At 48.9% G+C, this 24,272-nt stretch overlaps 1 protein-coding gene across 5 annotated transcripts in view; it reads left to right on the top strand.

Annotated features, from left to right (window-relative positions):
* GTF2IRD1 (GTF2I repeat domain containing 1) overlaps nucleotides 1-24,272 on the top strand; it is a 69,004-nt gene that overhangs the window by 18,780 nt on the left and 25,952 nt on the right. For 4 of the 5 annotated variants that reach the window (XM_041425055.1, XM_041425054.1, XM_041425056.1 and 1 more), the window contains exons 2-13: nucleotides 2,430-2,558; nucleotides 4,572-4,713; nucleotides 7,454-7,600; nucleotides 11,226-11,409; nucleotides 12,912-13,222; nucleotides 13,636-13,725; nucleotides 14,577-14,660; nucleotides 16,039-16,222; nucleotides 17,442-17,467; nucleotides 20,043-20,163; nucleotides 22,564-22,601; nucleotides 23,700-23,780. In XM_041425055.1, the coding sequence (XP_041280989.1) occupies nucleotides 2,436-2,558; nucleotides 4,572-4,713; nucleotides 7,454-7,600; nucleotides 11,226-11,409; nucleotides 12,912-13,222; nucleotides 13,636-13,725; nucleotides 14,577-14,660; nucleotides 16,039-16,222; nucleotides 17,442-17,467; nucleotides 20,043-20,163; nucleotides 22,564-22,601; nucleotides 23,700-23,780 (1,531 nt within the window). In that variant the 5' untranslated portion in view covers nucleotides 2,430-2,435. The remainder of the gene's footprint in view (nucleotides 1-2,429; nucleotides 2,559-4,571; nucleotides 4,714-7,453; nucleotides 7,601-11,225; nucleotides 11,410-12,911; nucleotides 13,223-13,635; nucleotides 13,726-14,576; nucleotides 14,661-16,038; nucleotides 16,223-17,441; nucleotides 17,468-20,042; nucleotides 20,164-22,563; nucleotides 22,602-23,699; nucleotides 23,781-24,272) is intronic. The other variant, XM_041425057.1, reaches the window with a different exon arrangement.

Raw genomic sequence — 24,272 nt, 5'->3', positions numbered from 1 at the left:
CCCACCAAGGCAGGGACTGCTTCTCCAAAATGCTGCTAGAAGGCAACAGAATGTCCATGTCATAGCAGCCATATTTAGTAATAAATAGGGCACTCAGAAACATGTACAGGCATCAAAGTAAAGCTGTTTGCTAAGTTCTTGGGGGAGTGAAGAAGGGAGTGATGCTCCCTGGAGCAAGGCAGTGGCTGTCCCCAGCTCAGTCTGGTGCCCAGCGTTGGCACCACCAGCCCCTCCCTGTTTCCTGCCAACTGCAACAAGGCACCTCCTATTAGCACAGCATCCATGAAAATATGGAATCTCAAGTTCCCTGCTCCTGCAGAGCTGTGCTGAGGAAGCTGCTTGGGAACTTGCAGATTAAATGGGCTCTTGTCTGTCTGTTTGTCTGTCTGTCCATCCTTGCATGCACAAACTGCAGGGCTGGAGCAGGGCAGATTGCTTCCTGGTGTTGCTGCAGCTTTTTGTGATGGTAAAGCTGGAGGTGCCTGACAGAAACCTTTCCCCAGCATGGGGACACCTGGGGTCTGTGCCCAGCTGCAGGACCATATGTTCAGTTTCCTGCTTTATTTTCCAAGCTGATGCCTATTTAGGCCAGGTTCCTTCCCCCCAAAATTATCATGGGGGAGCTGTCCATCAGCTTTGTTAGAAAGTGTCAGATGGGTGGAGAAGGATTTTCCTGAGCAACTGTTAGTGTGGCTGAGGTTCCAGCTCTGCCATCTGCAGGTGCCAGTGGAGCCCCAGCACTGCTTGGCTGCTTTCAAGAGCTGGCAACATGGGGGAAAACCTGGAGGGCTCATCCAGAGCAATCCCTGAAATTCAGTCATTATTGTTTAATGGGATTTCTCTCCCCTTTTCATTCGCTTGTTGCAGGCCCTTATAAAAGTTTGCCCAGAGGAGCTGTGGCTGTCCAGGAAGTGTTCAAGGCCAGGTTGGATGGGGCTTGGAGCAACCTGGAATAGTGGAAGGTGTCCCTGCCCATGGCAGGGGATAGAAATCAGATGGGCTTTAAGGTCCCTTTCAACCCAAATGATTCTGTGATTCTTTCATCACATGTGTGCTCAGGCACCTGCAACGATGACAGTGTGGGGGAGCTTGTTATTTTGGGCCAAACCCCCCCATTTCCCCAATTTCATGGGGCAGCACAGCTCTGCTTTGCATTCAGATTCCTTCTGCTTGGAAACAGATGAAAACTAGGGCAGGAAGGTGAATTTGGGGATTTGCTGTTGCCTTTAAGCCATGTTTTCAGTGAGGCTGGGCAGCTGTGGTTATCGACTGAGTGGTAAATTGAGTTATGTGCAGGCAGCTTCATCTATATTCCCCACCTTCTGCCCATCCAGCCTTGTTAGGGACTCTCTAGCCTCTTTCATCCATTTGTGAGCACATGATTTACGATCTGGTTCAAGTGGTTTATGAGCTGCCTTGCTGCCTTTTATTCACAGGGTTAAGGCTGGGTGATGCAGCACTGCCCTCCAGATGGAGGGGTGGTAGCTGGGGGGGCTGTGTTGCGTGCTGGGGGTGGTGCTGTCTCGAGTGTGGGTGTCCCAGCATGGGTGCTTTGAGGGTGAGACCTTGCCTTAGTGTTCCTGCAGCACTGGCATTACCACCAGTTGGGATGAGACATGAGCACTGAGTGCAGAAACCTGCTGCTGCTGCTGCACTTGTGGCTGGGTCCCAGCATTTCCCCCATTTGGCTGTGAGGGATGGAGATTCTGGGCTGAGCCTCTTCTCAGATATGTGGTCCTTGCATGCCACCTCATCCTGTTCCCCCTGACACCAAGAACTGCAGAGTGGGGTGATTTCATTAGGGAATCCCTTGCCATGAGCTGCATCTCTCCCTTGGGGTGAAAGCAGAGCACCCTGTGACTTTGACCTGTTTCAGGCACACTTCGGGTGTCGGGCTCTTCTCTTGCCCAGGATTTAGAGCAGGGGGCACAAGGACGGTCAGCATGGTGTCTTCATGGAGACAGAGCCATCACCCCTGCTCACAGCTGCCATCAGAGCTCGGGCACAGGAGTGTTCTGTGTCCACTTCAGCACCACATCCCCTGGCTTGCATGGCCACAGGCTGGAGTCTGGGGAGTCCCACCATGCAGCTGGTCCAGTGGCCCCTGTGGTGGTGGCATCTCCTCGAGGGTGAGCTCCAAATGCAGAGATGATCTGGCCACTGCTGGTGCACACAGCATCAGCTCCAGGGTTTGATTACAGCTCAGCAGCTTTTGCAGTTATCTGCCTTTAGCAGAGGACTCATGGGGATTGTGGGGCTCAGGCTGCTGTGGCCTCTCTGCGTGCCTCAGTTTCCCCTGTATTCCTGTGCTTCATTGCTCCCCTAGCACACGGTGGTCGTGGGGCTTCTGTGGTGGTGCTCGGCTCCAGCTCTCTGTTAGTAACAGTGATGCACAGCTCTTTCATGTTTTGGTTTTTTTCTATTTTCAGGTGAATATGGCCTTGGCAGGGAAGCCTTTAGATGTGACACTCCCGACCTCCAGAGCTGACCAATGGAATATGGTTTTTCCCCAGAGAGACGAAATCATCACCAGCTTAGTGTCTGCCTTAGACTCCATGGTAAGAGTCCAGTGGCACCCCTGTCCCCATCCCCCTCCCTCCCTTGGCCTCCATTTAGCAAGGCTGTCTGGGTGCAGGGCTGGCACACGATGCCTGGTGAGCTCATTCCGCTCTCCTCTGCTGCTGGAAAGCCCAGGGAACTGCTGAGAAATACAAACCCTTTCCTGCCCTGACAGCCATAAGGATCATAAAGTCAGCACAAGTTAATCTCAGATGTGTATTGTTTTCCCATTAATATTTATGTTGGTATCAACTGGCTGAAGGGTGGTTGGCTTTTTTTTTTCTTGCTGTTTTACCAGTGTTACCGTGAGCATTTACACAACAGCAGAACAATGGCTTTTTATCTCTGAGAACAAAGAAAATAACTTTCATATCTTTTGACGTAGAATTCCCGGTGGAAACCTTGCCTAAGTCAGCCGTGCTTACATAAACAAGATAACTGTCTGGATTAAGTCTCGTGGACCAGAGCTAATCTTATTTTTAACTGTGAATGTGATCAATAAGGGAAAGCGGATGTGTAGAAACAAATGTCTAATGCAATGAGATGTGCTAAATAGCTCTCTCTTTTTAAAGTCAAGTCACATGTAATGCATTTATCTAGGATATGTTTTCCTCTCTATGCGGGTAGAGGTTTTTTCATTAATACCAATTTCCTTCTCTTTGACATCACCACCCCACTAAGGAGCAGCTTCCCTGGAGCCTACACACCCCAAGCAGCTTTGGTGATTTATATACTTGCCATCCTGTACAAATTATGTTACCATAGTTTGGCTTCTTAACGAATATTCATTATTATGCAGTCCTTGTTAGGTGCTTACACAGGGGCCAGGGAGCCAAGCTGCTCCTGAAATTCAGCCTTTATCCCATCACTTCAGAGTGGCAGGCTCTGTGCTCACTGAAACCTAGCTGCCTGTGTGCCTGGTAAATAAACCACAGGGCTATATGCATGTCACCAAGCAGGCTTAGGGTTTGGATTTGTTCTGCACCCAAATCTCACAAACCTTCGTTTTTGTGTTTATTTTTTGAGTGTTGGACTTTTTGAGCAAAATATTTGTCTTTGTGACTGAGTTTTGAAAGGAGGTTTCTTAAAAATATCTGTTTTGTGGGATTTGATTCAATGCCTCCTTGAAGAAGGTGAGCAGGAGGCAAAATGACCTAGTAGAGAAGCTGGTTTAAGCCCACACAAGTGAAGCTCCTTGTAGGTGTGTGCAGGGAGCTGAAGGTAGCTTAGGGGGGGTTGGTCCATGTAACCCCCCTGCTCTCCTGCTCCCTCCCTGGCTGGCAGCATCCTCCAACTCCTCTGTGGGGTTGTTGATGTGTCCCAGGGCTGATGCTGGGAAAATCCCCCCTTTTTTACCCATTTAAATGATGATCTGGGGATAGCATCTTCCTAGCACCAGTGCTGTAGCTATAGGAATATGACTCAGGCTGCTGGCACTGAGTAACTATTATAATATAAAAAATACTAATAAAAATGCATATACATGTGTATTATGTAGAGCAGGAAGGGCATGTTACATAAAATGGATTAATGGAAGAAGTTTTTTCCGTCTCTTTATTGTTTTGCATAACTGTACAAGAAGAATCGTTCCACTAATCTGGACTTTGACCATATTAGTGTTCTGCAGCTGAAATAAGATTCCCGTGTTCCTTATTCCATTAGAGCTAGTGGAAAAATGCAAATTGTTATCGGTTGTGGTGTGGGTTTTTGTTAGATTTTTTTTTTTTACAGGAATGTTTTCTTTTAAAGAAATGCAATAAAATGTTTATTTTTAGGATAGGAAAAAGTGAAATAAAATGATGGGTAAACAGTTCTTGTTTTCCAGCTGGATATTTTTGTAGAGCTGTAAAATCACCAAAATTTTTAGGGGCTGTCATAAACCCATGAAATTCTGACATAAACCAGAACACTGCTTTTGATGGAAGAATCTTTTGATGGGAAGGAAATGGCAGGGGGTGGGAAGCAGGGCTGCTCCCCCACCCTGTGCTGTGCTGACCTGGTGCCTCCAACAGTGCTCGGCGCTGTCCAAGCTGAACGCGGAGGTGGCCTGCATCGCCGTGCACGAGGAGAGCGCCTTCGTGCTGGGCACTGAGAAGGGAAGGGTCTTCCTCAGCGCCCGCAAGGAGCTGCAGGCTGACTTCCAGAAGTTTTGCAGTGAGTATCTGCACCTGCACCATCTCCCAGGACAAGGCTGGCGCTCCAGCTGTGCCAGCTGTGACTCCTGCTGCGTGCGGTCTGGGGGCACCGCGGTGCTGTCTGTCAGTCCGTGGGGATGAGGGCTGTTTGAAGTGATGGAGGAATTGGGAGGGAGCTGCAGACAGAGCCTCTTCCCTGCCAGGGAGGGCACTGCATACCCTGGGTTTTCTCTCCTGAAGCATCCCTGAGGTGGCTCAGGGCTGGATGGCTGCTCTGCTGCCCTGTTGCTGTTAGCCTCTGGCAGTGCTGCCAGAGCTCTGCAGTGTTTTTTGAGGACTTAGCAGAAATAGTTTGTCCTCCCAGGAGCAGAAGGGCTTTCTTGGTCCAAGGCTTTTTTCCTGGTTTTGGAAAAACAGGCATGGATTGGTGGTTATACAGCAGGAGCTGTATTCCCCCAGTGTCAGATCAGATTCACCAAGTATCTGAGGGATACCTGTGTGTTGCAGGCCTTCTGTCCCAGCTCTGTACCTCTGCCAGTTTCCAAAAAACAGGCTGGGAGCTGAAGGGAGGGTGGGAGCCATTCTATGAATGGGGACCTTGTTTCTTGGACAGCATCATCTCCAGCACGCTAGCTATGCTTTCCTCACTCAGTGTACAAGCTGGAATGGGATCTGGTTTTGGTGGTGCTGGGGACACCAGACCCACATATGTTCTGTGGTGGGATGTCAGTGGAGAGAAATACATGGTGTTGACAGAAACCACATAGGTGCTTAATCCATTGGAGAGATTGTTCAGGAGGGGTTTGCTCTGGTGACACCAGTGCTGTGAAGCTGCCCAGGTCACTGGGTTGTTCACTGCATGGCTCTCTGCCATGGCTCTGCCCAGCCCCTCATCCTGCTGCCCTGGGCAGCTGCTGACCAACTCCACTATTCCATCCTCTCACATCCTGGTTAGTAATCCTCCACTGTATTCTGCAGGACAGGAGGCATTTGGGAGATGTTTCCTACATTCAAGGGCAGCTCTGCCTTCCCTTCCGACCACCCTCAAATTGTAGATAGCAGTGGGGTGGCCAAAGGGAAGGAATTCCCTTCCCTTGTGTTTCCTCAGGCTGAGAGGTTGTTCAGTCTGAAGAAGGGTCCTGAGAATCCTGAGAGCCCCTTCCAATACCTAAAGGGGACTTATTAAAAAGAGGGAGAATGACTTTTTGCCCAGTCAGATAATGATAGAAAAGGGAGAATGGTTTTAAATTGAAAGGGGGAGATTTAGATTAGGTGTTAGTAGGGAATTCTTCTTTTGAATGTTATGAGCTACTGGAAAAAGATAAGCTGCAGCTGCTCCATCCCTGGAAGTGTTCAAGCCCAAGTTGAACAGGGCTTGGAGCAATCTGATTTGGTGGAAGGTGTCCCTGACCATGGCAGGGGGGTGGAATCAGATGGTCTTTAAGGTCTCTTTTGACCCAGACTGTTCTCTGATTCTGTGATATATCCTGGTTGATGCCCTACCACTTTGTGGGGGCAAAGCACCTGGCACTACGTCCTCATTCCCCTCTCTTTGGTTTCATTTATACTTTTGTCAAAAAGAAATAGTCATATCTGGTTAAAAACAGAAATCTTGAGCATGGGATTTGAGTAAAGTGGATGATGCTGAAGACAGGGTGAAATGTGATAACTCTATCTTGAATTATACAGGCCCAGGCTCAACTCCACTCCATAAAGCCCTTACAACTGGCACACAGTGGAAAGTATCCCTGGAAGTGCCTCTGATTCCTTGCTGCCCTCTTAGAAAGATCTGAATTAATCTGAAGCAGACATCACTGGAGATGTAAGAAGCCTCTTATCTCTCTGGGATGCAGACCTCGCTGAGCACCCTCCTTTATCTGACCTCTGGTCCTGCCTCTCATGATGCAGGGGGGAATTGGCAGTGATCAGCATTAATGTCAGTGGAGGAGGGAGAGGCAGAGAGGCCAGTAATTGGAGGATGCAGATGAAGATGCATTTCACAACCTTGGTGAAACACCCCAAAAAAGTTTTCCAGGGCCTGTTTTGCCATGCTGTGGGAGGCATGTGGAGCTTTCCAGGGGTGGCATGGTGGCTGTTTACTTTCCTGTGTCCAGTTCTGTGTGTGTCCTGTGTTGCTCTTGACCACTCCCCGTGATGTCCCAGCCATGGATTTTTTCCACAGAAGGATCTGTGAGCTCCTTGAGCACCCAGGCAGCATCCAGGCCTGATTGCCAATAGGAGTCTGTCGAGGATGATGAAGGAATTAGTCCTTTGTCACCGAAAATCCCTTGCAAATTACTGTGGATAGAACAGCAATAATGCATTTGTAGTGTTTAATTTTCTGTGCATTTAGGGATGCAAAGAAGTCAGTGCTGAAGATATGCTTTATTTGAGGTTTAATGGGGGAAATTAGCAGGAAATAGCTGGTATTACTGAGCTACGTGATGCCAAAGGGTAAAAAAGCCTCCAAGAAAGGCGGATTTTCTTTTCCTGAGAGATTGAAGGCTAAGCAGATTGAAACCAGAGACTAGAAATGGACTGCCCAATTAGTCATAACTGTTTCAGTCTGGCTGAGTGGGGAAAGCCAGGGAAAAGGGGGCAGGCACTGGATGAGCACCGGCACCACTGCCTATTGCCAGTACCTTTCTCTGCACATTGGGGGCTGCTGGGATCATCCTAGCTGGGGCCTGAGGTGGCTGGGGAGCTGGGACACTTGCCTTCTCACCACAGTGACCCCTGTTTTCTCCTCTCCCCCGCAGGAATCCAGCAGAGGAAGGAGCAGGACGCAGAGGTGCAGAAGAAGGCAAAGGAGTGCGGGCAAAGGGTGCTCAGGGTCTCCCCGGACCAGGGATCAGATGTGTACCTCCTCAGGAAGATGGTAGAGGAAGTGTTTGATGTGCTTTATAGTAAGAACCTTCATGCTTCCCTTTGGGGATATGGAATGTCCCTGGGGCTCACTGAGCTGCCCAGCACTGCCACCAGCTGTGGCTTTCATGCCAGCCCAGCTCCTCGGCATGGGAGCAGGTGCCTGGCAGGACGTGGAGAAATGTGCTCCTGTACAGAGTTAGCACTGCATTGAGATGGGTTTTGGCCACTGCTTCTTAGTTTTCCAGTGCCCCAAACTGTGCCAAAAAAATCCCTGTGCTGAATGAAGCATCCTTTGTGTCCCCTGACCAGGGGAAGCCTCTGTGATGCCTTCATGTGATTTCCAAGCACACCTTTATCCCTGCCACTGCATCCACAGCACTTCTTCCATAGCACTGTGTTGGAGCTCTGCAGATTCACTCTCTCTTTCCCCTGGCGAGTCTATTTAAAAAGAAAACAGATGATTTTCTAGCATGTGGCCCTGCAGCCCCAACTTTGAGAGATGAGGTGGTGCCGTTCCAGCACATGCATCATCCCCAGCAACAAAGCTGCAATTAAATATAGATGACCATATGGCTGTTGGTATGGAACCCAGTGGGTTGCAGAGCTCCTTCCAGGCCCAATCTGCAGTGGCTTGAGCAGCAGCAGCACCTTCTTCTTGCTGACAAGGATCCACTGGAGCCCCTGTGGAGTGGCTGGCAGTAGTGGCCATGCTGCTGGCTCATCCCCTGGCAGCACCTCTACAGCACCTCTACCCTAGTCAGGGTAGGAAGAGCAATACTGGCTTGGGAAAACAGAGCCCCAGTTATTCCCCCATGCTGCTGAGAGGGTTGTGTTAGCTCTGCATGATGCTTTGGGGGAGTTCAGGCCCTGTGGCTGGACCAGCTGCAGAACTGGATGCTTGGCTTTTCTGGCTGCAGCTCCCCATCACTATCTGAGATTCAGGGCCTGGTGGAGTTCTGCTGGGGCTGGGCAGGGCTCCCTGAGTGCAAAGTGCCCCTGTTTGTGTATGTGATCTGGGAATGTGCATTCCCACACACAGAAGGGGGATAATGGGAGCTACCACCAGCCACGCTGGGCTCTCATGCAGGAGTTGCTGCTGCTGGCTGTTGCATCTTCCACAAACTTCACAGACAGGAAAAGGGAGCTGGCATCCCTTCTCCCCTGGGACAAACAGTCACTGAAATTTTCTGAAGCCACTTAAAGAACTTAAAGGCAATATTCCCATTAATGGGAGCAACCAGATCCTATTGCTGCCTTCCAAAGGCTGGGCCCAAGGATGAAGGAAGGGATGATGCAGAAGAACCAAGGGAACAGAATGGAGAGGGTGTTTTTTGGTGCTCCAAGCTGCAGGTCTCATTGTCCTGCTGCAGGTACAGTGCCACGCTTTGCTGTCATCTTGGGAATATGTGAATTATTAAAATCTGGCATACAATAATACATAATTGCATTAGAAAAGCTTGATCAGGGTGCATCTGCTTTATGAACAAGGCAGCCCATCCATTGGATGATTAGTAAGGCTTTTTACAGTTTCAAGGTGTATGGAGGTGTGTGGGGCCATGTCCTCAACCCAGCATGGCCATCACTGCCATGGCAGAAGAAGGTTGGGCATCCCTGGAACAGCAGTTTTGGCTTTGGCACTGGCTGTAATTCTGCCTTTGCTGCTGCTGCTTCAGTAATGTCAGCTGTTTCCATCCTTGAGCTTCTCTGTGGTGAAACCTGACAAAGCTGCTTTCTCCCCTCCCTTCATTCCCAGGCCTCTCCTGGTTGAGTGGTGAGAAATGCACAGGAGACAATAGATGCCCCAGGGTGATTCTGTTTGTAACACTGAGAGGACTGTGAGACTTTAACAATTATGATTCTTAGGTTTGGTTTTTTTTTTATCCTTTCATCAATAAGGATTGGAAGCAAAAAATCTTTTAAAATGCTCAGTCAAAAAGATTCCCTCCAGAGCCTGGTAATCTCTGCACCAACAGGATGACTGATTACCAGTGGCTTCTGTTAAACAGGCATTAATGATGATTATTGTCTCTTTAGCCAAACCATGAGTCTCTGTGCAGCAGTGCAAGGCTTCTGAAGGTCACCTTGACAGTAACACAGTCCCCATAAAAATATGTTTGGGGATTTCTTGAGCATTGATAAGAAGCCACTGTGGACATTGGGAGCTTCTCCCAGTCATGAAGAGTGGTGATGAAGGGAGGTGGAGAGCTGCTAGAGCCAGCACATTGGGGCAGGGAAAATGCCAGCTTGCAGAAAGTAAACTCAAGGTGTCATGGTTCAGAGGCTTATTTTAAAACTTTGTTTATTTGCTTAATTAAAATATTTTCAGTCTTCCCTATAAGAAGCCTTAATGGCTTGTGCAAGTTGCACATTGTTAGTTATAATGCATTCCTTCAAAGGACATGTTGAAGAAAAGAAATCACTTTTAGTAAGGACTTGCTGGCAGTGTCACAAGATTTGCAGTATTTCTGTAAGATCTTTTGAGTTTGGGTTTCTTTAAAGAAGAGGGGAAAAAAGAAAAGATTGGAAAGAAAATTCACAGTATAAAATCCCTCAACAACTTAAAGGTCCTATAACCTTCTCTCTCTGCCCATCAGCTTGGAGATGAAGGTGCAGGCACTGTATCATGCCACCAGATGTTCTGCATCTGGACACTGCTTTGCCAGACAGGTTGCATTCATGGCTGTTTCTTGTGCTTCATGCTTTCAGCACCATGTTTATTGATCACAGTGGCTTGGGTTGGTTTCCAAAGTAATTTTTCCCCAGAGAGTAGCTTGAGGGTTTTGGCCATCCCTTGAAATCCTTCAGAGCAGGCTATTTTCCTGATGGTGTTTTGCCTGTAAAGTATAACAGGGTCTATAGCAGGATCCCTGGTCTGGGTACACAGGCTCTTTATCTGGTTTAGAAAATCCCTATATAATGGCAATGCTGCTGCCAGGGAAGGGAAAGCAATTTGTACCTGACTCCTTAGGGAGATTTTGGTGGCAGAGGTAAAATGGAGCCAGAGGCACATGGTGGGGGCATGGTGGGACTGTGTTGCCAGTGTTGAGGGGAGCAGGTGAGAGTTATGGGCAGCTGGAGGTGACTGTGCAGTCAAATGTATCGATGTTCAAGCTGTCTGTGAATTGTGGGATGGAGAGAGATTGTTGGTTTTGGTTTTTTTCCTTGTCTGTCAAAGTGAATCAAAGCTGCTTGACAGCAACAGCAATCAAACTGTTTTCCGTTCTTCCAGGAGGTAAAATAAGAAAACTGACTAGAAATGAGGTTCCCAGAATATCTCAGTAAGCATGAGATAAAAATCATTGTGAGCTCCTCTGCCTTCTTTGTCAGCCCTTGGCTCCCTCCCACCTTGCTGATGGCCATGTACTTCACTGGCATATGGCTGGGCACTCCCAGGGGTGGGCTTGTGCCAAGTGACCCCAACTGAGGATTCTACTGTGAAACCTGAATGATGAGACATCTGTTTATTGGCTTTTATGAGCTTTTTATTAATTAGTGCTTTTAGAAAGGAATTGGAGTGCCTTGCATGCTAAGTGTTAAGGTAGGAATGGGTTTTTTCTCTGAGTGATCCCGCTGGTATTTCTTGCTCTTGCATTTAGTCCTCCAGCTCAGCCATGGTGAGGGGCACAGGGTGCTTGTCAGTGTGTAACTCTGTCCCCTCCCCAGGTGAAGCCATGGGGAAGAGCAGCGTGGTCCCTTTGCCGTATGAGAGGTTCCTGAAAGAGCCAGGCTTGCTGGCAGTGACTGGCTTGCCTGAGGGAATCAGCTTTAAGAAACCCCTGGAGTATGATGTGAAATCCCTGATGGCCATCCTAGAGCACAGCCACAGCATCCGCTTCAGGCTAAAAAGGTAATTTTAATTTTGGGGACCTCCAAGGAGCAAGACAGCAGCGAGCCCTTGGGATGGTGGCACAGGCAGGAGGGTCCCTCCCATGTCCCAGCTTCTCGAGACCCACAGACCTGGGCCCAGCCATGCCAAATCCAGCCTTGCACAGAGATTTGTTCGTGCTGGGGGCTTTAGTCCATTTCAGGCTCATTTCTATAAAAAGTGTGTGTAAACATGCACATTAACTGCATCTTTTTATGTGTCTCTGCCAAAATTTCCACTGCGGTAAGCTAAGTGCTTTTCTGTCTCCAGAGGGATTTCCAGGGTAAATGCTGCAAGTGTCTTCCCAGGCTGAAATGGGTTTTTTAATGCCAGGCAAGGAGGGAAGTGGGGGACTGCAGCAGAGCAAACTCCCCCTTTTGGCCACATTTATGCAGGGGGTTCAGTAGTTTTAGGTGCATTTCCCCTGCATTTGCCTTGTTGGCAGCACCTCAGATCCATTCAGAAAAATGCTGAGCATGACCAAATACCTCCTCTAAAGGCTTGATGCTTCTGGAAAATCAGCCTGAGACAGCTAAAAGTAGGACACGCAGAATTTGTGCTGTCTGTGAGCTTGTGGCTCCGTCTCATGTGGAGCACGTTGGTTTCTTCAGTCTGAAACTCATTTGTAGGCTGACTGAGCTTCCCCTTGAATGTGCCATGGATGCTGGGGGCTGGCATAGGCAATGGAGCCAAGTGATTGTGGTCATTAAAGGTTTTACCCTTTAAATGCACCGGGCATGGAGCTGTGCAGCTGGGTCCTAGCTAAAAAAATGCTTTGAACTAACCAGCTTTGACTAACCAGCTCCACTTAAAGAAGACAAGAACCGTTTAGGTGCCTGAAGATGCTCAGGTGTTTGACTGATGGATGTAACTTCTGAATCATAGAACAGAGCTATAGAATGGTTTGTGTTGGAAGGGACCTTAAACATCATTTCGTTCCAAGCCCCTGCTGTGGGCAGGGATGCCTTCCACTGTCCCAGGTTGCTCCAAGCCCTGTCCAACCTGGCCTTGAACACTTCCAGGGATGGGGCAGCCCCAGCTTCCCTGGGCAACCTATGGCAGGGCTTCACCACCCACACTAGGGAAGAATTTCTTCCCAATAACCAATCCAAACCAACCCTCTTTCCGTTTGACGCTGTTCCCCATTGTCCTGTAGCTCCCTGCCTTTGTCAAAAGTCCCTTTCCAGCTCTCCAGTACCTTTGGGTAATGGAAGGCCAGAGTATGTTCTCCCCAGAGCCTTCTCTCCTCCAGGCTGGACAATCTCAACTCTCTCAGCCTTTCCAAATAGGAGAAGTGCTCTAACCTGTAATGGTCTTCATGATTCTCCTCAACAAGAAGCCTGGCAGCTGCTGGTGCAGCATGTCCCACCCTCCCCAGGCATGGCTCTTCTTCCCCATCCACATCCTCACTTGTTGCACCTTAGCACTGCCATGGGCTCAAAGGAACCTGTTTTTCCCTCCTCTTCTCCCTTCCTTCCCCTCAGGCCAGCAGATGAGCCCAGCCGAGAGCCAAACCCCAACATCGAGTTAACTTGTTCCTCCCTCGCCTCCAAGGGCAGCCGAGACTCTGGTGCCAACGGCCCTGTGGCCAAAGCCAGCACGCAGGACGCCCCCTCCGCCATTGCTGTCACCAACTTCCTCTACGGCGTCTCGCTGCCCGGCCCTGTCGCCATCGACCTCAAGCAGGAGGCGTCCTCGGGCCTGCCTGGGCCCACGGCGGCGGGCGAGGCCCTGCTGGCCCGGCCGGCGGGAGAGCTGAAGGTGCCTTCCTCACAGGAGTACAGCGACTGCTGTGGTAATAGCCTGGAGTTTGCTCTCCCGTGGGGGCCTGGTGCACTGCCCGGCCCCGGCCCTGGCAGGGGCACCTGGGGGTCTTGGTGTTCCTGGGGTGACAACCAGCGTGGAGCTTGGCCTGTGTGGAAGTGAGCAGAGCCCCCGCCGTGCTGCGCCTTCCCTGGGTGCCTGCAAGGTGCTGGCAGGGCACACCTCTGTTTTTGCCCCAAAATGACAGGTGCTGCAGCACCCCACCAGAAAGGCAGCGGGAATGGGGATGGCGGGGGTTGGTCTGGCCAGCTCTGTCACAGGCCAGGGTGCATGGAGGGGAGACAGAGGGGGTGGCAGGGGACAGCACTCAGGGTCTTGTTGTGGTGTCTGGAGCACTGGTCAGCCTCTCATCAGCCCTTTCTCCTTGTCTCCCCTCTTGTCCAGGACAGAAATCGTCAGTCTCTGGAGGTCCCCTGATCCAGAATGTGCACTCGTCCAAGCGCATCCTCTTCTCCATTGTCCATGACAAGACAGGTCTGTGTCCTGCTCCAGCATTAAGGCAGCCTTACTGAAAAGCTTCCCCTCACCACATCTCTCCCCAGCAGTCTCCCAGCCCTCTCAATACTCTGCAAGGACCTGGCAGTGCTGGAGGGGATGCATCTCACATTGGAGCCAAGACCTTCCTCTCTGCTCCAGTCCATCCCTGCCCTTCCAAGATGCTGCTAGTGGTCCTTAAGCACTGCTGCCTAGCTGGGAATTCCCATCTCTGTTTCTTGCACAGGGAGCCAAGGCATGGCTTTGGGAGAGGCTGTTTGCCCCAGCTGCAAACAGCACATACCTGCTGAAAACTTGGCATTATTTCCAAATTACTGAAAGCCACTAGTCCCAGTGGGATTCTGCAGCAGTGCCTGGGGGGATCAGCAGTGGGGAGGAGACTTCCATTTCCTCACCTCCACTGCACCAAGGGAAATGCAGCCTAAAAATCCATGCTTGCCTTAAAGAGGAGAAAAAAATATGGGCGGGAAGGTTGGGAAAAGGAGAAGATGGAAAAGATCCACTTGTGAAAGGGCTGTACCTTTCAAGGGTTCATTCCAGGTGGAGTTGGCTCTGTCCAAGAGGATCTTTCATTGCAGGGCTGAGAAATTTTATGGGGTCATTTCTTAGGAATCTGCTTTGCACATGCCAAGGAGAGTGCTTAGGTCAGGGGTTGGAGAAACCCAGACCTTATCTGGGTTATTATTGCCAGCCTGGCAAAATTCTTTCTGGAGCAGGGAAATAATTTTTAAAGTCTTGTTCCTGCTTCACAGCACTTTGCAGGAGAAAAGTGCATCTGCTGTGTATGAACCATATGGAAGTTTCTTATTTCTTGTATTTTGTTTTGATAGATAAGTGGGACAGTTTTATAAAAGAAACTGAAGACATCAACACCCTTAGGGAGTGCGTGCAAATTCTTTTTAACAGCAGATATGGTGAGTAGGAGTTAATATCCCATTATGCATCTGCAGTGCTTGTGGATTGCATATCATTATATAGCAATCATTTTTGTTCCCTAACACAGCAGCAGAAGCCATATGCTAGAGCTCCCTGCTCTTCCTAACACATTTAGCTCAGCAGCTCCCAGTCTCCTGAAGGTTATGTCAATATTTCTGTTTGGAGCCCCACACCATAGTCAAGGAATTTATAACTGGGCTGTAAAGCAGCCCTGTCTGGGAATGTGGCAAGCTGTATCCTAGAACTTGGGCACCAGGAGTGGTGGCATGTGGCCCTTCACATACATGTGGCAGGTAAAAAGAAGGTGGTCGTTGTTGCAGCTGCTTTTTTCTCCATCTGCATGCCTTGCACCTTGCATATGTTGTTGGTGCTCCCTTTGCTGTGGGCAGTGCTTTTGGGGTAGCTCCTGGGCATTTAGGCAGGTGGAAGCTTGGGAAATCACTTGGGGCTGGTGGGTGTTTCCCTTTCAGTCTGTGTAGTTTTTGACTTACAGATGGGCTGGAGATGTGTGCTCTGTCACCTGAGAGTTGTATATGGGCTTGAGACAAGCCCTTTAACTTGTGATTTATAGATGTGGTGCTGGAGTGTGTCCAAAAGGTAACAGAGCTTAGGAAGAGTCTGGAGCATGAGTCTGATGAGGAGCAGCTGAGGGAGCTGTGGGGGCTCAGCCTGGAGAAAATGAGGCTCAGGGGGGATCTTCCCACTCCCTACAATTAGCTGAAAGAGGTTGTGGGACTCAGTTTCTTCTCCCAGGTGACAAGTGATAGAATTAGAGGAAACTGCTTCAGGCTGCTCCAGGGAAGGTTTAGATTGGACACTGGGGAAAATTTCTTCACTGAAAGGATGGTCATGCACTGGCACAGGCTGCCCAGGGTAATGATGGAGTCACCATCCCTTGAAATGTTCAAAAAGAGCATATGGACGTGGCACTTGGGGACATGGTTTGATGAACATGATGCTGCTGGGTTAACAGCTGGAATCAATCTTAGAGAGTTTTTCTAACATTAACAATTTTATTATTCCACGTGCTGTGCAGCTTGTGAATCATAGAGCTCACAAACCTGCTGGGGTGGGTCACAAGGAGTTTGGGAATGATATTTGGACCAGCTCACTCCTGGTTTGAGCATCACTGGGCATGTCTGGGACTTTTGGAAGACACTTAGCTGTGTTTACTGCTGCTTTCCTTTTGTCCCATTTCCCATGGGAGAGCTGCTTCTGGGGCTCACTCTCTGGGACAAGCAGAGAAGAGGGCAGAAGGCATTTGCTCTGCTTGAGTTTGAGCCCTCACACTTTTGTTTTAGCATCTGTAAAAAACAAAACACTTGTGTAAATGAAAGCCATGTGTTCATCTTTCAGCTGAAGCCTTGGGGTTAGACCACATGGTCCCTGTCCCCTACAGGAAGATTGCCTGTGACCCTGAGGCAGTGGAGATCATTGGCATCCCAGACAAAATCCCTTTCAAAAGACCTTGCACCTATGGGGTCCCCAAGCTCAAAAGGATACTGGAGGAGAGGCACAACATCCATTTTGTCATCAAAAGGTGGGTGGCAAGGAAAGTAAAAGAAGTGTATGGCTCAAGGGTGTCAGTGATTTGAGCTGTGCTCTCTCCATGCTCGCAGGGTTGGTTTTGACACCAAAAACTCATTTCACCCTCTTTCATAAGACAGTTAAAAGCTCTTTCTCCCTGCAAACCTCTGGTTTTCATCTCTCTCTCCCTTTCTGCAAGGGTGTGTCAGAGCTGGCTGTATCATGATGATCCCCAAGCTCTGCCACCCTGTTTTAAGTGATCACAGGCACCAGGCTTTGTTGAAGCCACCCAAACATTTGAAGGTGGTTACAGCACTTTGAGTGACATTTGGTGGATGGGAGCGATGCCCCTGGGAGGAAGGAGGAACATCCATATTCTCACAGGGATTCCCATCCACCTTGTTTGTCACTGATCACTTGTGCACATCCTCTGGATCTGGTGATGAGAATCTATCACCTACAGGCCAGGCACTGTGTCCAGGTGTCTGCCTTTCCACTGAGTAGGAGGAGTGGATGTATTCCTAGTTATCACTGTGCTGTGCAATCTCTCTTTACTTCTCTGTCAGGAAAATCTGCTCTATAATACATTGATTTATCCAGTCCCTGCCTGTGCAGCACTTGTGTTGTTCCATTCCTAGAGGTGTGAAACTACAGCACAGAAAAATCCCGGACAAGGCTCCCAAAAGGGGCTAAAAACACCAACACTGATAGAATTCAGGCATCCTGACTGATGTCAGTTGGTAGAGAAGCCACTTTGTCCTGCTTTTTCCAGGCTGCACCAGGCTGGATCAGGCTGTGGGATGTGGCCTGGACGTAGTTTGCTCCTATGAGCAAGTTGTGGGTGCACCAAAATACAATATTCAGGAGACAGGTGACATCCTGGTCAATGGTCTGCATTGGAAATTGAAGATCCAGTAACAGCTACTTTGGTCCCACTGTTTCTTTTTGTAAAACCAGCCTAATTTAATTGCAGCCTCATTTAGTAAGTTAAATTAAGACAATGACTTATAAGCAGATTTAGAGGTGCTTTAGTTAAAGCATATGCCATAAGGTTGCTTGGCTGCACAACAGGCTAAAAGGCCTTTTTTTAGCTGAAAAATTCATTCAATATTTTTAGAGAATGAAAAAAATTACCAGTTTGACTTGGTTTAATGCTATTCATTAATTAAACCTCCAACTCAGTCATTAGCAGCATCTATTTCTAATTCTTTTTTTTTTTCCTTCTCTCCTAGGATGTTTGATGAAAGAATTTTTACAGGTATGTTCTCCAAATCCTTTGATTTATTGCCCACAAAATTGAAAGGTTATCCAGAGAAGCAGAGTTGAAATAATGTCACTGTAAGCAGAGGAAGTGCAGGACACATGCAGTTAGGAGGAGGAGAAGCCTTGTCTGTGCCCTACACCAGGACATGCTGAGATTGTCTTTGCCTGGTATCAGTGCAAGCTCTGTACTCCCCTTAAAAATCGAGTTTTGAAGGTTTCAGTGAGAATTCCTGGTGTGTGAGGCTGGGCTGGCTCCTGAATCAGGCTGAGCCACAGCAGAGGCAGTATCTGTAATTTCAAGAGGAAGAAAATTACTGCTGTGTTTCCTCACTGGTAAATTATTCTTTCTTTGACTTTCTTTGCTCTGTGTTTTTACTTCTTTTTTCTCTGAGCTGGAGAAGCCAGACAAATTCTTTTGTGAGGGCGGCAAGGCCCTGGCACAGGTTGCCCACAAAAGCTGCAGCTGCCCCATCCTTGGAAGTGTTCAAGGCCAGGTTGGATGGGGCTTAGAGCAATCTGGGGTTGTGGAAGGTGTCCCTGCCCATGTCAGAGGGTGGAACAAGATGGTCTTTAGGGTCTCTTTCAACCCAAACCAATCTGTGATTCCATGATAAGTGCTTTTTGGCAGATACAAGGAGGCAGGTACCCATGCTGCCAGGCTCAGCCCACTCTCCAGAAATGCCCTCATACACACCTGGAATATGGCATTGCATCCAGATTTATCACACCCGGGTCCTGGATTGCCTGGGCTTGGCTCACAAGTAAAGGCATGTTTTGGGGTGGTGTTTTGTTTTTTTTCCCCTCTGAGCTGCCAACTGCACATGCTGGTAGCTCTCCAGACACCTTCTTCCCAGATATGTCTGCCAGCCAGATTATCACTCTTGCCCCACGACAGCCTCAGCCCTGAGAGTGCTTCCTGAGCCTGGTGAGGTTGGAGCCACCCAAAACAGGCTGGAGCCACCAGCAGAACCTGGAGAGGGTCCCACTTACATGAGGGATTTCTTTGTCTAAAGCTGTTAATGGCTTTTTTTTCTCAAGAAAAGGATTTCTTTAAACTCTAGCCCGTCCCCAAGGGATGAAGCACTGAGCTGTGTTTTGGGATGCTTGGATTTTCCTTGCATAATGCCTGCATGGTATCTGGGGGAGGCATCATGTACATTTGCACATCAGCTCCAGACCTGTGCTATGGGCTTGTGGATTACATGGTAGGCAGGTGCAAGTGGATATCTGGAGATGAGGAAGCAAACCCAGCAGAACTGAGGTGGGTGACAAGCCCCACTCTCCTGACAGTTCCCTGCAGGGCTACCAGAAGCAAAACCCATTAAACCTGGCTCTCTGTGGTTTGTGTCAGCACATCAGCTTGTGCAAAAAAACCCGCATCTGCTGAGTCAGGAGGTGCCATTTCTGCAAAGACATTATTTTCTGAGTGGAGCTGTATTTTAAGTTGCCATTTGTGAAGTATCCCAAAGCTTCCCCATAAAGTTTTGCTCACCCTTTAATTAAAATACCCACCACTGCTCGGAAACCTATTTTTGTTACTCCCCTGGGTAGCAGCTTCAGGCAGGCTGTGCTGGTGCAAGAACAAGATTTGGTTCATAGAAAGCACAAATTAAAAGGAGCCTTTTGGACTGTCAGTAGATAAATAGTGTTTTTAAGGTTCTGTGTTTCTGCTGATCCTATTGCCAGAGCCCTGCCCTTTCTCACAGGCTGGAACCAAAAGGAAAGTGGCATTAGGTTCCCATAGATGGAATATGTTATAGAAGGGTGAGGATATGGTAATGGTGCTTTGAGACCAGCAAAGGGCCTTTGACAACAGCTGTTTAACAAGACACCTTGTGGTTTCTGCAGCCTCACAATGTAGTCTCACTCCCTCCTTGCCCCAGCCCTCATTCTTCAGCTCTTTGCTCACTTCTCTGCCTGATTTTATTTCATACTCTGCCTTCAGATTACTCTTTCCATCTCCAAGGTCATTGATGAGCTTTCATCTCAGCTCCTTTAGGCTGCTGAGGAACAGGGAAGGGAGAGAGGAAGATTTTCATGGTGGCAGGACGCTTCTGTCCCTCTCTGTGTCACTGTGACAGAGATTTCTCCTGCTGCTTGCTGGGCTTGGAGCTGTGAGACAGGGCTGCACGTGTCTCTGCTGCTCTGTGTTTTGCCAAGCTGACATCCAGTGTAGCACATCCCCTCCCTTGGGACAGGGCTCTCCCCACTTTGGGGCTTGCTCCTGTAGCAGTGATCCATGGCCCTGGGTTTTCTGACCTTAGTCCCTACCTCTTGGAACTCTTGTCCTGTCAGCCAGCCCTTTCTGGAGATGCTCTTTCCTGGCAGGGCTTCCCAGCACACACATAGTTATGGAGAGGTTTAAGGAAATGTCCTGCTAATATTTTAGCATGTGAACCCAGTGGAATCACACCCTTGTCTTTGCAAGCAGGTGACACTTGAAAACCTGCTCCCCTACCCTGACCTCAGCTCTGGGACTAGGAGGGGAACAGGCTGCAACACTGGCACCTCCAGCTGCTAATCCTGCTTTTGCTTTTCTCCCAAAACCCACCGTGCACACCTGGCAACAGGAAGCAAATTTACCAAAGATCCAACCAAGCTGGAGCCCTCCAGCCCTCCCCGGGAGATCTCCCCCGAGCCTCACCGTGGGGCCACGCTGGAACTGGGGGGGACCTCTCAGGCCAACAGCAGGTAAGTGGGACTAATGTCCCTGTTCCCTGTAAAGTGACATCCCTCAGAGAGTCATTTTGGGGCTGTTAATGTGCACAGCAGGTTACTGAAGTGTTCATCAGCAATGTCCAGTGGGTGCAGGAGGGTGCCATGAGTGTGTGTAAGCTGGAGCATCAGGGAGATGGTGTAGGTCCATATTGGGAAGGTGAGTAGCTAAACTGGTGCTGCTTTCCTGCCTCCCTAAAATCCCACTGCAACGGTACAGCTAGCCAGCACAGGGGGAGGCCAAGCAGTCCCATCATTTTGCAAGCCAAAAGTTTGGAATCATTAGCTTGGAGCAAAACTGATGAAGTGAGGGCTGTGCCTGGGATTATCTGCTGGAACTGTCTCTGGTGTTAATGCATGACCTAAAGGATTTACCCTCAGCCCACACTGTAACAACATCCTGCTAATTAAGTGTTGCTTGTTTAGAAAGCTCATAAAGAGCCTTACATTTAATAAAGGTGGGGTTATACAGTCCAGCAGGGCAGCAGATTTTTTATGAGAGTACCTGTTTCTATTACAACTGTGCCATGAACTAGACAGGTCCAAAACACACTGGCAGCACCTGTGGAGCATATATCACATAACATACAGCTTTCCAACCCAGCCTGGGAGATCTAGGAGGTGTTTGTCTCTTTATAGCCCAGTTTCCTTCATTCTTAATTCAGTGGAAGCAAGGTGTAATTTAGCCTCTAAAGTCACTTTAAGGAAGAGAGGCAGGGCAGCAGTTTATAATATTATGAACTGCTGTAAGACAAGGAACCTTCTTCCAGGCTTGCTTCACAAAAATGGAGTAAAGAATGCTCCTCAGCTTCTCTGGCACAAAGCCTCACTGCCCAGCACTGACAGCTCCACCAGCTGGAGCTTCAGACAGAGCTGTGTGGTTGCTAAGCTGTGCAGGTCAGGATGGGGAAATAAGGTAACTTGTCTTTGTCCCATCCATGACGTCTCCTGGGTTCCTTTCCTATCTTGGCTCTTCGATGACATGAACCTGTGACAGGTTGGGTCTCTTCTGGTTATCCCTCAGCTGTTTCAGGATTGTTCCCTTGGATGTGGCTGCTGCATGCCCCTAAAGCATGTCTGGGACAGCAGAACCTCAGTGAGTGAGCCTGGCAATATGAAATATCAAAACTTTGGAGGGCAGAGACCTCTTGAGCTGCCCAGTCTGCAGGGCTGGCATTTGTCTCCAGCTTTCTGGGTATCTTCAGCTTCAAAGGAGGGTTTGTGGGAGATTGGTTTTCTTTTCTTTCTGCAAATGAGGAACCTATGTGCCTTGGTGGTAGTGTTTCCATAGGAATGGTCCCCCCAAGTCAGAGTCCTGCTCCAGGGAAACTGCAGTGTCCAGTACTCCAGGAGAAGGGCCAGACACTGTGAGGTGTAATGCACTCCCCAGAGAAGCCTTCCCCCCAGATTTCCTTGATGAAAGGTTTGCTTTGACCTGAAGTGGGAGAGTTTAAAACCCTTCCCAAGGCTCCCAGGTAGTATATATCCCTTCTAGACCAATGATCCTTTTTGCCTTTCCACATTTAGGAACAACATTTGAAGAGCACTCACAGCTTGTTTTGTGGTTTGTTCTGGTGATGCTCCTGAGTGGATTTAGGCAAGTGAGAAGTGCTTTTGAACATCCCTCCTGAGCCAACAGGCACTGGCTCAGAAGCATTTTCCTTCCTCCTGAAGGACCAGCATTGTGAAGGAGTGCTTTTTCCAGAGTGGTTCTTTAGGTCCCTTATTGCCAAAGAGCTGTGGTTGTCTTTGTTCAAGAGAGACACAGGAAAGCACATGCATCCTGGGAATGCAAAATAATCTCATTGGGATGCAGAACAACTTGTGTAAACTCCTGAGCATGTGAAGTTAACTGTAGATGGGAATTTGGGATAGTGCCCAGTTTACAGTGAAGAAAAGCTTTGAACAGGATAAATATTTACCAAATCAATTGATTTTTCCTTTCTCCCTATTTTTTACCTCCATGAGTTACCACACTGTAATAACACTTATGCACTGCTCTCTGTCACAAAGGGATGGAGCCAACCAAGTTTTGGGCTGAAAAACAACCTCTCTTGTTTTCAGGAGCTCTCTGCTGCAGTCCCATCCATGGGTGTGTAGAGGCAGGGGTGCCATCAGCAAAGGTGCAGGACCAGGGTGGGTGTGAGAGCAAAGCTTATTTCCAGAGAAGCTCACAGACCTTGCAGCCATGGATGCTCTGCCACTGCTGGGGCTGTGGGTGTGGTGGCCCTGGGACCCCTCTATAGCTCCTGCAGCCCTCTGTGATACCAGGCAGCATTTCTCCCTCCTGCCAGGATCAGTTCACACACCACTGGGTTTTAAGTTCTCTCTTTTCTAACACCATGACCACCTTTCTTGTCTGCCTTTCCCTTTCAGGTCTGAGAAGTGTAGTGTTTCTGAAGGCTGTGAACCAGGTGAGGAATAACTCATTTTCTCTTGCAAGACAGTGTTATGGGAGGCATTCTAGAGAAAGATGCCTGCAAAGTAACTTGAATGTTTAGTTGCCTGATTGCACCACAGTGCAGTTCTCTAAGGACTTTATCACCATTTGATTGATGCAGAGAGGAAGGTTCTTACCCTGTGACCCTCCAGCTGGGGCGTAAAAATGCACAAATTGAAATAATGAGACTTAAGCATGTGCTTAAATGCAGAGCTAAGAGAAGTCTTCACCCTCTGAGTTCCTTTGAAAGCCACCACTGAGAAGTCAACAGTGTTGGTATTCTGAGCACCATGAATGAAAAGGAAGTGCTTTTCCACAGATTTAGGGGCTGGGACCCATTGAAACACCACACCAAGCCATGCTGTCTTGCCTTTCCAAGCTGCAAGCTAGGACTCAGTGCCTTGCAGTCGACCTATCCCACACAAAGTGAGGAAATTTATCTTGAGAGAAGAGGAAGCTTGGCTGAGGACTGTGGGCAGCCTCTTCCTGGGACAGCCTCCTCCTGGGGCAGCTGCTCAGCACAGGGCAGCTTTCATCTGCTGGGGTTGAAACCACACTGAGTTTTACCAGGGTTCAGCTGGTCTCATCTTGGTGTGATGCAGCTCAGTGAGAATAGGGGCAAGTTCCAGGCATGAGTTTGGGAGCATTAAAATTGCTAGGAGCCACCCACTGGGGACAGCTCTTCTGGTGTCTCCACCAAGGCCTGTTGGTGGCCCAGTTCATTTTAAGTGAAGAAAGCCAGGAAATGAGCATTTCACAAGGTGCAGCTGCCAATTTGTGGGCACCAACAGCTCCTCCAGCCAGGCAGTTTGCAGAAACCATGCCCACAGATGTCCCTTTGGGTACGTGCATGCTGTGGGCTTGATGCTGCTGGGTCACTTGACTGAAGCCTTGTTGTTGTGGCGAGCTCAGGTGGCACTGAAGTGACAGCTTCACTGCACCAGTGCTGTGTTGGGCAGATTGCTGGATCCTGTTGGTGCTGTGTTGGGCAGATTGCTGGATCCTGTTGGTGCTGTGTTGGGCAGATTGCTGGATCCTGTTGGCGACTGCCTTCCGTTGCCTTTCCCTATAGGTACCTCAGGAGAGCTAGGTGGGATCAGGCAGATCAAAATCGAACCAGACGAGCTGAACATCATCCAGATCACCGTACCAGGTAGCTGCTGGGGTACCATCTGTGTGCAGTGGTGCTGCCCAGGCAGGGCTCATATTTCAGCATCATGTTTCAGCATTTTGCTTCAAGAAGAGGCATTTGCAGGGTATTTCCCAGCATGTAAGGTTCCCTCACTTACCTGCAGTGGTCTTCCTTAGCTGACATAGGAACATATTGAGGTTTCCTGGGAGCACTGGAAGGTGTTTTAGGGCTCTTTGTTGTTTTTCTCTCTCCTTCATTGCTGTCCTATCTTGCCTTTCCCCTGGAGAAAGCGAGCCTGGTTTGCTGCTTTGCTTCATGTGGAGGATCCCAGGTATTGAGTGCAGGATGCTTTTGAAGAGGTTTTTAATTTAGAAAACCAGCCTGGTTTTGAAGAGTTCATAAAAACTAACAGTAGGCAGGTCTAATAGGTCTGATAGTAGGCAGGTTTAATATTCAGCACATGCTAAAAATGTGATGGAACTGTTGACACTGATGGGGGAAATTCCCCACATT

The sequence above is a fragment of the Onychostruthus taczanowskii genome, unplaced genomic scaffold (genome assembly GCF_017590055.1).
Source record: "Onychostruthus taczanowskii isolate IOZ18803 unplaced genomic scaffold, ASM1759005v1 scaffold86, whole genome shotgun sequence".
NCBI lineage: Eukaryota > Metazoa > Chordata > Aves > Passeriformes > Passeridae > Onychostruthus > Onychostruthus taczanowskii.
This window is presented reverse-complemented; position numbering and strand designations above follow the sequence as displayed.